General features: G+C 43.0%; 1 protein-coding gene across 1 annotated transcript in view; it reads right to left on the bottom strand.

Moving 5' to 3' along the window:
* The window catches only part of PRKCQ (protein kinase C theta), a 437,429-nt gene that overhangs the window by 229,157 nt on the left and 195,181 nt on the right, over window positions 1–13,091 (bottom strand). Inside the window, exon 10 of the mRNA XM_069229272.1 lies at window positions 4,289–4,409. Within this exon, the coding sequence (XP_069085373.1) occupies window positions 4,289–4,409 (121 nt within the window). The remainder of the gene's footprint in view (window positions 1–4,288; window positions 4,410–13,091) is intronic.

The raw sequence follows: 13,091 nt of genomic DNA, 5'->3' as shown, positions 1-13,091 counted from the left end.
TCGCCCTTGAATTTGTTTTTATATTTAATGCATTTGTGTGTGGAATCATGGCACCAGCCTAACTCAAACCATAGAAGTTTAGCATATTATACTCTTCTAAACTCCATGCTTGAAATTACGAAATGTAGAAAACTTTTTTAAAAAAAACATTCTGACCTTTATGTAGTGCAGTGGTTCTAAAGTTTTAAAAAGAAGCCAATGTCCACACTTGTTTACTGCAGCAAATGACCCTCCACACAGGGCAGAGGTGATTTGCCACCCCACACTACTGCATGGCTGCCCTACGGGCCCTGACAGCTCTTTTAAGCAGCTGCTCGAAGCCAGTGCCCCGCCCCACACTCCTGATGTAGGATATTCTTCCCACCAGACAACCACAATACAACCTGTGGCAGAAAAATCTGACTTTCAATGTTCCGGACAGGGGTATTATCATGCTTCGGGTGAAGTCAAAAAGATTTGCCAGGCTTCTCAAAGTGAAGGTTTTGACTTGGTATGACTTCACATGCAAAGGTTTTCCCTTCATCTGGCTCTCTGCAGAACTTACATAAATGATATAAAAAAAAAAAAATTCAGGACAGAAGTGACTCTCATCGTATTTTATATCGTCATGCATATAGCAGAAATGCAAAGAGGTAGGTGAATGTTGTGAATTATAGCAAGGGTATAAACACAAAAACGAGAAGGGGTTTATTTAGCTAGTGTGACCACATCAGCCTTGTTGTCCAATTGGAGAAGGTGGTTGAACGTCGTGCTTGGTTTAGGTTAAAGATCAAATGGGGAAAGGCTCAACAACTTGCATATATATCTTTACAGTGGATGAATATATCTAGGGGACTGATGTAAGGAAAACATGGGCTTTTGGCAAAGGGCAGCACAGTAAGTCCCCTTGCTGAGTTGCTATGCGTCAAATGGAAAGTACAGCATACAGCACATTACTGTACATTCCCACTGTGCTGGCGCTGTTTTGACAGCCTTGCACCAAGAAAGGAACCCTTGCACCTTGTAAGGGAGTCGGTGTTGTAGGAAGGATCGTTTTTGTGCAGGAAGGATGACCTTCCTCCACAAAAACAATCCTGGGAGGCTTTTTACCCTTTCTATGTGTGCCGCACATGTTCATGTTGGCCTTATTTCAGGAAGGCCTGCAAAGTCACGTACGAATGTCCATATGCAGCCTAGAGGAAAGGCTACAGTGTCCAAAATTCTTCATCCAGTTTTCTTTAAAGAGGACAATCATGCATTCAAATGCATGAATGAGTTGAAAATTTAGCAAACCTTTTGCTACCAACTAGCTAACAAAACCCTTGCTGGCAGACCATTCTACCAGAGGCAAGTCCGCAATGACTGCCTTAATGAGGAATGTTCCCTTAGAAGACATCTGTAGAGCTGCGACTTGGAGGTTTATTCACACGTTCACTAAACATTACTGTCTTGACTCTGATGCCAGGACAGATGGTCAGTAGGACAGGTTTCTCTCAGGAACCTCTTTGCTTGACAGTGTATTTCATTATTGCTCTGTCTACTCCTCCGCGGTTTATGGGATGGGCTTGCTATTCTATTCAGTGCTTATGACTATACAATCCCCTACCGGAGAATGAATAGTTCCTTACCTGTAACTCAAGTTCTCTCGTAGGGGTATTTCCATGATATTCATAAGCAACCCTCCCTCCTCCATGGTGGAGTAGACAAAATAAGATTTATCATTACTCTCAACTAGGACTGCCTACAAAAAGAACTGAGGTAACTGCCTCTCTCCAGGCATGATGAGATACTGGAGGACTGGTTATTCTTAAAGTCACAGTCTCCTTTTTCTTCATTGATAATTGCAGCAGGCACTCCTTCATCATTGTTTTACAATATAAAAAGGTTTGTGAAGGATTTTTTTCTGCTAAATTTCCAACTCATTCATGCATTTGAATGCATGCGCCTTAGCTCTGTCCTTTTTAAAGAAAATGGGATGAAGAAGTTTGGACACTGTAGCCTTTCCTCTACGCTGCATATGGAAAAAAAATTAAGTGACTTTGGAGGCCTTCCTGAAGTAAGGCGAACATGAACACTTACGAAGTTATATTGGAAAAAGTTCTCCGGGATCCCCGCAGGTGGGCGGAACTATTCAACTCTTATGACTATACATGGAAATCCCCTACGAGAGAAATAAAGATATTTCATCTAGTTGCACCTCCCCTGTGGATGCGTAAGGTTTTGGCGGGTCTCCAGGTTTACAAGATCTTGTCAATCTGGGGATGCATCAAAATCCATGGGTGTTGCGACCTCAACATGCATGGAACACCTCCCTTGCATACAGTAAGGCAATGGAGCAATTTGCACTGTCTTACCTTACTCCATTTCTATGAAGCCATTCAAAGCAACTCAAAGTGGCTTTACGATGCCTCATAGATATGGTTTCAAGGTGTGTACCACTGTTTCATCACAAAAAGTGAAGGGGCTCGTAAATATGACCCTAGGTAACTGACTAGGGTACTGCCAGGAGAAGGCCTCAGAATGCCTCTAAAAGTAGCAAGTGTAGCACACCATTTGCATGGACAAGTATTACGTTATGTAAGGTGCTAAAATTCTTTACACAGGTTCAAACTAGTATGAAAATAAAGTGCAGACTGAGAAACATGCAGGGCCTCATTTACAAGAAACTGACGCTTCTTCATCGATATATCAGATTTCTTTGCACTGCCCCACATCCCCTAACGATGCCATAGATGCGCTGTATTTATAATCCAGAACTCCAGGGTGCATGTTTTCACAGATGCGTCAGAAATTCTGATGCAACTGTTGACGCTAAAGTGACTCATTGCTAGAGTAGAATCATTAAACTATTGTAACTCCAGCAATGTGAGGAGAGTCCCATTGGAAAAAACCCTGTGTTAATTTTTCATGCCTGGTATGAGCAGGCCTTAAAGTGTAGCGCAGTGAAGTTCGAGAGTGAGACAGTGAAAAGTTGGAAATTTAACAGTGTCAGTTCTACATGGCTTTTCCCATGGGAACACCTAACCTGCATACATTATACCTGGCGCAGGTATAATATGTAGCAGGACTTTACAAACTGATGCATTGGGCCCGATGCATCAGTTTGTAAACATGGAGCCGTACAGTGCACTGCTAGTGTCACTGCTGCATCAAAAACAAAAATGCAATGGTGGCGCAAGGGGCTTGTAAATGAGGCCCACAGAGCATAAGACTCAGTGAAGGAGATGAGAAAAGGAAGGATTCAGAACAATGAGCCAGATGTATCAAAGACCCGTTTTGCATTTCTTAAAATAGCGAACTTTTAAGAAATCGCTATTTGAGAAATGCAAAATGGGATGTAAGAAAATAGCGAATCCCTAATAAATATTTCCTCAAATTCACAATCGCTACTAGGGAATCGCTATTAGTGAATGGGACTTCATTCATCACTATGAAGTCCCATAGGTGCGAATGGTTTTGCAATTTCCCAATCTGCAAATTCCTGTTAGGAATTTGCAACTTAGGTAATACAAATCCAAGGGTGCTGGGGGCCTAAGGCCCCCTCTGATGCACCTCCCCAAAGACATTGTGCACATGTAAAGCACACACATGACCTAGGGGCATGTGTGTGCTACATGGCACTTTAAAAAATGCATTCACGCATTTTTAAAAATTGCACATGGTTACCACCAAATTTGAATAGTTCGCATTTAGGAAATGCATGACACGTGTGTAGGTAATCGCAAATAGGTATCTCCTATTTGAGATTCCCTATTTAGGGAATCGCTATTTTAGTGAATCCTTAAATTGCACTGCAAATGCCTTTCATAAATCCTGAAAGGCTATTTTGCATTCCCAAATGGTGGAATTTTGCGATTCGTACAGTTTGCGAGTGCAAAGTTGTTTGATACATCTGGCCAAATATTCGAAAATATGAATACATGGAAAGTGTTGTCAATACATGGAACCATCAAGCAATAGAAATGATTGAGACAAAAAATGAATTAATCACAATCATTTCACTGAAACAGTGAACAATGGCATGCTAAGAGCAAAGGTAAGAATGGGAGTCATTTCTGATTCGTTTGTTAATAGTGAGGAAATGGGCATGTTAAAAGATTATGGGCACTCTGGCTCTGAAATCCTTTGTTCTGCTGTGGAAGTATTCGCAGAAATCTTACTTATGAGCATTACATTGATACTTTTCCAGATGTATTTTTCAGAAGTCATTCTCTTGTGTGTATGGAATGAATAGTCTTTACTCAAACACATGGGGAATTGTAAAATATTTAAGCCTTTGAATATTTAATTCCCCTCTTACATTAAGTACCTTTTCTGGCTGTTGGAGGTAGTGGTAAAGTCGGTACTGTTGCATTTTTGGAAGGAATCGTCAATCCTATTTCAACAGGTCTCTCTCGGTAGATGTGTTCTGGATCCCGGAGACAACGAGCCTAATTAAAGAAGATACAGAAAGAAACACGTCATGTCAGCAATAGTATTATTTTACTCCATGTATTTGTACTCATGGAATAGCTACAAGGAATTGGTATGTCAAGAACAGAGTACAATAATTGCACTACTTAGGAAACAAACAGAAATTCATTATTATGACCATAGACTGGATTTTTCACTTGAGTCCAAGAATGTGTTATCTTCAGAAGTGCCTTTGGGATCACTGCTCCCAAATACCTGATATCTATTCAGTACCCTCTTCATGTTTTGGAAATAGCTAGTTGTTTGAAGGAATTTTTATAGCGTCGTTGACAGCACTTTAGAGATATCCGTATTCTTTAGCGATTTGCTTTTCTGGAGTGCCGCAAGCAAGTCTGGGTTACAAGAAACCGACCTCATAAACAACCAGATCTCAAACTTTTGAGAAATGGTGCTGGCAGCAAAGGCTAACCTTTATTTTTGCCATCAGGTAGAATGCCTGCTAGTAGGAAGTTGTTGGGGCATTGGCACCTTAAGCAGAGTAGAAACACAGCGGACATTGAAAAAGATGGAGCACAGCACAACACAGAAGAGGAGAACATCACTGGTGGAGAAGAGTGAGGATGAAGAGAGAGCAGAGTGCAGCGATGACATGGAATTAAAACTCAGAGGTGGAACAAAGTGGAGTGAGGACAGATAAAAAAGGGAGCAGAGTCAGGATGTCATGTGCAGAGCAGAGCGCCAACATTAGAGATTGCTATTAATAAGACTGACTGAGTGGCCTACTTTTTAAAGATCTGTTCTGCCCCTGATCTAGCATCATTGAGGCCAGACCACACCACTGTTGAGGATACACCAGGATACCATGATGGTTTATCTTTTACTTTGGATGAGATCAACAGGGCTGTTACCAAACGTAATCGAGGTAAAGCGCCGGAGCCAGACGGTACCCCCATTGACCTTGTTAAGGCTAATATACCACTGTGGAGACCAGTATTGACCAAGGTAATAGGGGCGTCCTGTTGAACAGGCATTTTGGACACTTGGTTAGAATAATAGATATTCCTCATTTATAAAAAGGGGACCGTTCCAATCCCGCTTGTTAATGCCCCATTTCCATACTTGATTCTTTGGTGAAAATCACAGAATATTATTGGAAAGACTTGAAGAATGGGTGGAAAACAAAGATATCATGTCTGATCTGCAGGACGACTTCCTTAGGGGAATGGAGACAATAAAACAGGGGCTTAATTTAAGTCTGCTAAATGTGAAATATGCTCAAATTAAAAAAAGATAACTTGTTTCTGGCATTCATTGATTAATCAAGTCAGTCTGATTGTGTGGTGCATGACAAATTGTGGAAATCATTTTGTTTTAAATTGTGGAACGTATTGTCAAAGTTAGAAGTAGACCACAAATAGGGAGAGGGTTTAGGCAAGGGGGTGCTCTTGCGCTGTTCTTGGTCACACTGTACATTAATAGCTTTGGTCTAGTTTTGAACGATGCACGGACCTATCGTAGATTGGACATAGACTGATTCCAGCCCTGCTCTATACTGATAACATCATGCTAATGTCTTGCACCCCTGTGGAACTGCAGTGGTTGTTTACCTGTTTTGTTAATTATACACAGGATTTGGGTTTAACCATCAACGTTTATAATGAAATACGGGTCGAAAGCCATGAAGTGCTGTGACCTTATGGTCAGCAATGTTAATGTGAATTTTACCTCTACCTTTTCTTACTTACGGCACATTTCTTTGAAACAGTCTATCAATACTAGAACATTGAACACTATAAAAGCCTCTTCAATGCTGTTTAATTTTGCAACTAATCTTGTAAAAAGACCCATTATTGAAATAATCACTTTTTATAAGGCTAAGTGTGTGTCTGTGGCATTGTATGGAGAGGTACTATGGGGACACAGTAACACCAAGCCTCCTCAACTGGCTGAGAAAACCTTCTTGATGAGGCTCCTTGCTGTCCCTAAATGTAGCTCCTCTTTTGCCTGTCACAATGAACGTGGTGTCCTATTTATAGCAGACACAATCAATCCAGACAATTTTGTTATGGCATAAGATCTGGACTTGACACAGCCTTAAATCAAATGATTGCCAATGACTGTCTCAAATCATCATCACTTTCTTTGCACATCCCATGGGTGAAATATGTGACAGTCTAGTTTAGAATTAGGACGAACAGAGCATTTCGATATCCCTGTCACCTTAAATCAAACAAGTAGGAGAGAGTTAAAACAGTGCTGTTTATCCTTGTTCGAAGAACAAAGGCTATCAGTGGAATTAGGCGAACCTAGCATTGTTAATAATCAACCATTTCTTAAAATGTTTATAATCACCAACACAGGCTTGTTCTGTCAAGATTCAGATTTGCTATTTTTTATCGAGCTATAACTTTTCCTAAAATCAATTACTTGTCTGGTATTTTAACAAAATGCCCCTCTGACGGCTTATCTGATCAATGCACTTTGCATGTAACGTTTTTTAAATATATTTTATAAGATACCTAGGAGGTGTTTTATCCTGCACAGCTTACATGACCATAAATGTAAGCAATGTAGTCCTGCTCTACTGTTTTTGCAACAAATGGCATCTGCCATTCTGCTATCATGTACCTACGTCTCTACGGTCCGTGAATAACATTAGGGAAAAAATGGAGCATTGGTCTAATTAGGCAATGGTGTGGTGGCATTCCCTTTCAGTGCAATATTGCAATATTGCCATGTGGATTTTTGATTATTTATTGTCATATTTATTTGCATGAGTTTAACTCATTTTGCATTAATGTTCTGTTTTTAATGTATTGGTACAATAATTTTATTGTATGCTTTTATCAAAATTGAATAAAGTAAAATATTGACTGATTGAGTGGAATGAGAATAGAGAGAATAGAGACACAGCAGATTAAGGAAGAGAAGAACAACAGCAGAAGTGCAGAAGATTATGATATTCAGTACATTGGTCATAAATCCCTCAGACCTTGGTGCCATTGGGAGAGAGAGAGAGAGAGAGAGAGAGAGAGAGAGAGTTCCTCTGTAAGGTGTACCTTAGATCCTGGTTATGGAGCATTGCGCTGTAGCGGTTCTGAGAAGCGATGCGAGGTCTGCATTGAAGATGCGTCACACAGCTGTGGCTCTAGTTGCCGTGCGCAGACTTTCATCATGCTGCTTTGGTTCCAACGAGGAGCTGCAAAGTCCACGTCAAGAGGTGGGTCCAATGAGCTGTCAGGGCTGTGATGCGGATGGCTGCATTGGTTACGATGAGGTGTTGTAAAGCTGTGTTGGGTTTGCTTTCAACTACATCAGTTCTGGTAGAGACCACAGCCGGGCTGTCAAAGCATTTCTAGCCCCACTTTCAACGGTCCAGGAGTGGGGGGATTAGAACCTACAGTCCAGGTTCAGGGATCAAGATGGTTGGAGCCTTTTCTTGTCCTTGAGGTACTGATCAGGAGGCCAGCCAACTAGCCCTTGGAGTCACGCTGATGATCCTGGGTTCAAGATGCAGGTCCATTCCTTCTCACTCAGGCAGAAGAGCAGCAGAGCAGCAGAGCAGCAGGGCAGCTGAGTAGCAGGGCAGCAAAACAGTCCTTCTTGCAGCAGAGCACTCCTGAATATTCTACAGGTCCAGAGGTGTAGTGGCTAGTGGGCCTGAGGGTCCCTGATGCCCACTTTGAAGTAGGAAAAGCTTCTAGAATTTCCCCCTACAGAGGTGTTTGGAATTTGCTACCTTCCTGTCCTGGTCCCAGCCTGTCTTGGGGCACAATAGGCTAGTGTGAAGTCCTTTTGTTTGTGTGCTGAAGCAGCCTTATTGAACTGCAACTGAAACGTTGTTAGAGCCACTTAAGTGCATGGCACAATAAGTGTTGGAGGCCCACTAGTGACATTATATTTACAAGCACTGGGTACATGTGCACAGAATCCTAAAAGGTAACAAAAACAAATTACAAAAAGTAGGCTGGGTGAAAGCAAAATGTTTGGGGTTACCCTGCAGAGAGGGGCAAGACCAACATGACCATCCATGCAGCCAAAAGCCAGGGGAGACAAATCAATATCTTGATTCCTACCTAGGCAAAAGAACGTGGACAAAAACTCTTTTGAAGTGGCACTTATCAGTTCTGTGCCCCTATGAACTCTGTTGTATCCCTCTGTCTACGCTCTCCAGAACCACTAAAGTGACCCAAAGGGAACTCTTCTCCTCATCTCTGTCATAGGTGGTGCCTTTGGCTCACATTTTGTTCAGTAAGGCATTCATGTCAGAGGTGGACGCACGGGGGGCATGTGGTGTTGAACTGATTTTGGTGTGACTGACTGCTTCCAAAAAGTAGCTAACAGCCTGCTGGCCTAAGAGACTTCATATCAAGTGGGGGCTAGTGCTCAATCCCTGTGGGAAACGTGGCACATACTATCCTTTCACTGAGAAAGTAGTCACCACCAAAAGCAGAGGGACATGAAGAGAGAGGTACTCTAGGAGGGTATGATCTGCAACATATGGCACTAAACTCAATGGCAGATTCCCAAGTCAGAACCAGTCCACAGGCTGAGGACCCAGATTTTCACCAGTTCCAAAATAGCAACCCGTAACAATGGACCAATTGTGCAATTGCACTGTGTTCACTGCCACTGGCTCAACGAGAATCCCCCCCCCACCAGCATCAGGGTAGACAGAGCAGGTTCGCATCAGAGTCCCTCACAGTCCCAACAGCATCTGTCTCAACTCCCAGACCAGCATTCCAATAAAGCCCCATTACTGATTAGGTTATAAGGGGGAGCCATTGCCGCCACGCCACAGGGTCATCAAACAGAAAAATCAACTAGAGAGGAGAGGAGTCCACAACACAAAAGCACTCCAGTAATCTTGTTGGGTCGCGGGGGCCATGGCTGATGCACAGAGAGTCACTCCAGTGAGTGTGTGGCCTATACGGATTCCCCAGAGGATATAACATCTCCTGGCCCAATGCCCAGCCCTCCACACAGTTCCTCACAATCATCCAGTGGTGAAGGAAAAGCACACAGCAGTAGAAAGTACCTTCAAGGGTCACTGGGAGTAACAATGGCATGCTCCTGCTGTGAACTTGTAGATCATGGGCTGAGGCTGAAGAGTAATGAAATTGCATCAAGATGTATGCTTCATACAAGATGGTGTCAGGATCTTCTGGTTGTTGTTAAGGGGGTCCCTTCATCATCGGGGGCCATCTCCTCCTCATCATCCGGGGCCCTTCCCAATGCAATGGATGTCATCTCATGGCCAAAGTATCACAGGCCTCTCAGTCCCCAGCTCTATGATAACTGTGTTTTACGTCTCAGACCGAGCACCTACCACTGCTGTTTGTTTTGAGTTAACTGTATTTCCTTTGTTTTGCGCTGATTGCCTTTTTATGATTCTGTTTCCAGGTTTGATTGTATTATGGGCTTGGGTAGTTATTTGTGTTATTGTGGCATGATTCTCTGCCACCCCCAGCACGGCAGCAGCACATCCTTAAGTGCCCGTCAGGATTACTGCCTTTTCACCAAGATTCCATGAGATGACGCACGCTCCATGCTATGCTGGCCTAGGCTGACCCATTTAAAGTGCATCTAAAGGTTTGAACCGTGCTTTGCCTTGAGGATGTCATCGAGGGAGAACCTGCATACCTGAGCCTGCACTTGCTTGCAACCCTTCACCAGCTTTTGGTATCCTGAAAGGGAGTCGTTGTGCTGTTGCCAGGACCTTGATCTCAAGCAGTAAGAAATCAACCTTGATAAGTAAAACCACATGCATGTGATTCTCATTTCTTAATTGACCACTCAATAAGTACTGCTACGTGCAGTTCTCCAGTTTATGGACATTGTTGTATTCCATGGTGGGCGCAGGAACCTTTAAACTACAAAAATTAGGGGTGCAGTAACTCTTGAACTTGCTTAAATTAACATTTTTGGTATGAGTGGGGTAGGGTAACTTCTGAACATTAGACTTGCGGCACTCCGGCCTACTAAGGTGACTATTATAAGACCCATATATTATACATACCTGAATCAACTGAAATTATTTTTTGACTCTGTATAAGACGTAATGTTGGGATGATACTAACAACAGTGTTATTTGTTTTAGCATTAGGAAACAAATTCATCTTTGAGAGAACCCATTAACCCCATTAAAGCCCAGCCTACTTCAGCAGCAAAAAAAGAAGCTAATACCTGAACTCTGAGAAACCTTGAACAGCTGATCACAGGTAGAGTAGACGGAGGTGAGCTTAAACGCTTAGGGAAAGGGAGGGGATCAGAACATTCGGAAATGGATCTCATTATACTTTCTTTTGTGTCCAAGGTTCAACAGCATAGTTTTTCTCTGAAGACTCTGGGGAATGCAGGAGGGAAAGAAGTTTATGGCTCCCTGCGGATTCCAGAACTTTGCATCACAGAAATGTGAGGAAAATTTGTTTTTTTAATCACAATTTGAGGTTTGCAATGGCTTCTGGGTAAAAAAACGTAGTGACAGCCATGTACATCACCCAATCCTGAATATCTCTAGGTGTCTAATTTAAAAAAATGTATATGTTTGCTAAGTTTCCATAGGTGCCGGTTGAGCTAGGGCCCAAAATCTGCAGCTACCCACTTTGCAAAAAATGTGTCAGTTGTGAGTGGAAAAATGTGATGTATCCATGCTTTGTTTTGGGCCAGTTCATGTTAAAGGCACTAGGCCTACCCACACAAGTGAGGTACCATTTTTATCAGAAGACTTGGAGGAATTCTGGGTGGAAGGAAGTTTGTAGCTCCCTGCAGATTCTAGAACTTTCCATCACAGAAATGTGAGGAAAATGAGTTTTTATTCAATGTTTGAGGTTTGCAAGGGGTTCTGAGCAAAACAACCTTGTGAGAGCCACACAAGTCACACCATCCTGGATTTCCGTTAGGTGTCTAGTTTTAAAAAAAAGTGCAGGTTTGCTAGGTTTCCTAGGTGCTAGCTGAGCTAGGGCCCAAAATCCACAGCTACCCACTTAGCAAAAAAGGGTCAGTTTTCAATAAAAAAATGTAATGTATCCAATTTGCTTTTTGGGCCGTTTCCTATTTCAGGCACTAGGCCTATCCGCAAAAGTGCGGTACCATTTTTATCAGAAGACATGTGGGGGCACAGAATAGTAGGATATGTGTTATTACCAATTGGATTTCACTGCATTGTTTCCTTCCAGAGGTAAGTCAGTGTGTAAGAATGAAGACGTTTTGGAAAATACTTTCTGAATCATATGCTTGTATGGGTACCCAAACAATTCAGACATGTACAAATAACCCTTAAACTCCATATCTTGTTTAAAATGTCTTTGCCATTTATATATAAAATATCACATATTAGGTAGAATGCTGCAAAAGGTATAGTCAAGGAATAAAGATTCACACATGATCTTCGCATATAATCTATCAGCAAATCACACAATAAAAGACAAGGGTGTGTTGCATATGAGACAGTCAGGATAGTGAGCAGGTTACCTTAGTGCATCCAACCCTGTGGCGGAGCAATCATAATCTTAAAAGAATAGAACAAATTAAGAGGTAACAAGTAACAAAAATCCTTATTGGCTGATGCCGCTCCAGGCAGCTTCCAGGAGATTGGTGTGAGGCATTCAGGAGCTCAACGCCAGCACAGTACACTGACCCAACCTCACCTGGGGCTGATGGGGATGGGAGAGGGCAGAAAGGGAGGGGAAATGCATCCTCAGGTAGATCCCATCCAGGAACGGCATGGGCCCCAACAGAACCCTATATGTGTACATGTTGAAACCTGTGGTCCCTAGGTCCCTTCTAAAGCCGCAGAAATAGCAAGACTGAAGCAGTCACCTTGGTGGGGGAAATCTCCACCACCACCCGCGCCCTCTCCAGAGCAGATTGTTCCTCAGTGGTGTCAGACTGAGGCCCGCGTGGACAGCAGCGGCAGTGTTTAGGCTTGCTCCCGGACTAGCCCAGTTGATCGACCTCACAGACTTCTGGTTTCTAGAGGCACCCGTTTAGTGCAGAACCACTGCCAGGCCTCTTCTGGTGAAGTGAATAAATGCATGGTACCAGCGCCTACCACCCGTAGGTGGGCCGGAAACTATAAGGCATCTGAAAGATTAAGGGTATGGAGCTGGGACTTGACTGCCTCAATGGTATTGCTTCACTTCTGAACCTTCGCTGTGTTATCCAGGTTTGCCGTGATGTTGTTAGTCCCATTAAAAGACCTGGGGGTCCTTAACTCTGGATAACTGCAGTATTAGGTCTCTATCCCAAAAGTTAAGTAAGTGCACTATAATCGGACAGGGGGAGGCCATGGTGCTGAGGGGTGGCCTCATTAATTAGGACCGTATTCATCAGCCAATATCCAAGGAAACAACTTAGGGCCATATTTATACTTTTTGACGCACAACTGCGCCAACGCAGTTGTGCGTCAAAAATTTTAACGCCGGCTTCCGCCATTCCAAAGCGCCATGCGGGCGCCTTATTTATGGAATGACGTTAGCCGGCGCAGCTGACTGGTGTGCGTCAAAAAAATGGGGAAAATGGAGCTTGGGCGTCAAAAAAAATGGGGCAAGTCAGGTCTGAGGCAAAATATTAGCCTCAACCCGATTTGCGCCATTTTTTTTTACTCCCAACCCCCATTGAAATGACTCCTGTCTTAGCACAGACAGGAGTCATGCCCCCTTGCCCAATGGCCATGCCCGGGGGACTCATGTCCCCTG

The sequence above is a fragment of the Pleurodeles waltl genome, chromosome 4_1 (assembly GCF_031143425.1).
Source record: "Pleurodeles waltl isolate 20211129_DDA chromosome 4_1, aPleWal1.hap1.20221129, whole genome shotgun sequence".
NCBI lineage: Eukaryota > Metazoa > Chordata > Amphibia > Caudata > Salamandridae > Pleurodeles > Pleurodeles waltl.
The sequence above is the reverse complement of the archived record's forward strand: the minus strand, read 5'-3'. Positions and strand labels throughout refer to the sequence as shown.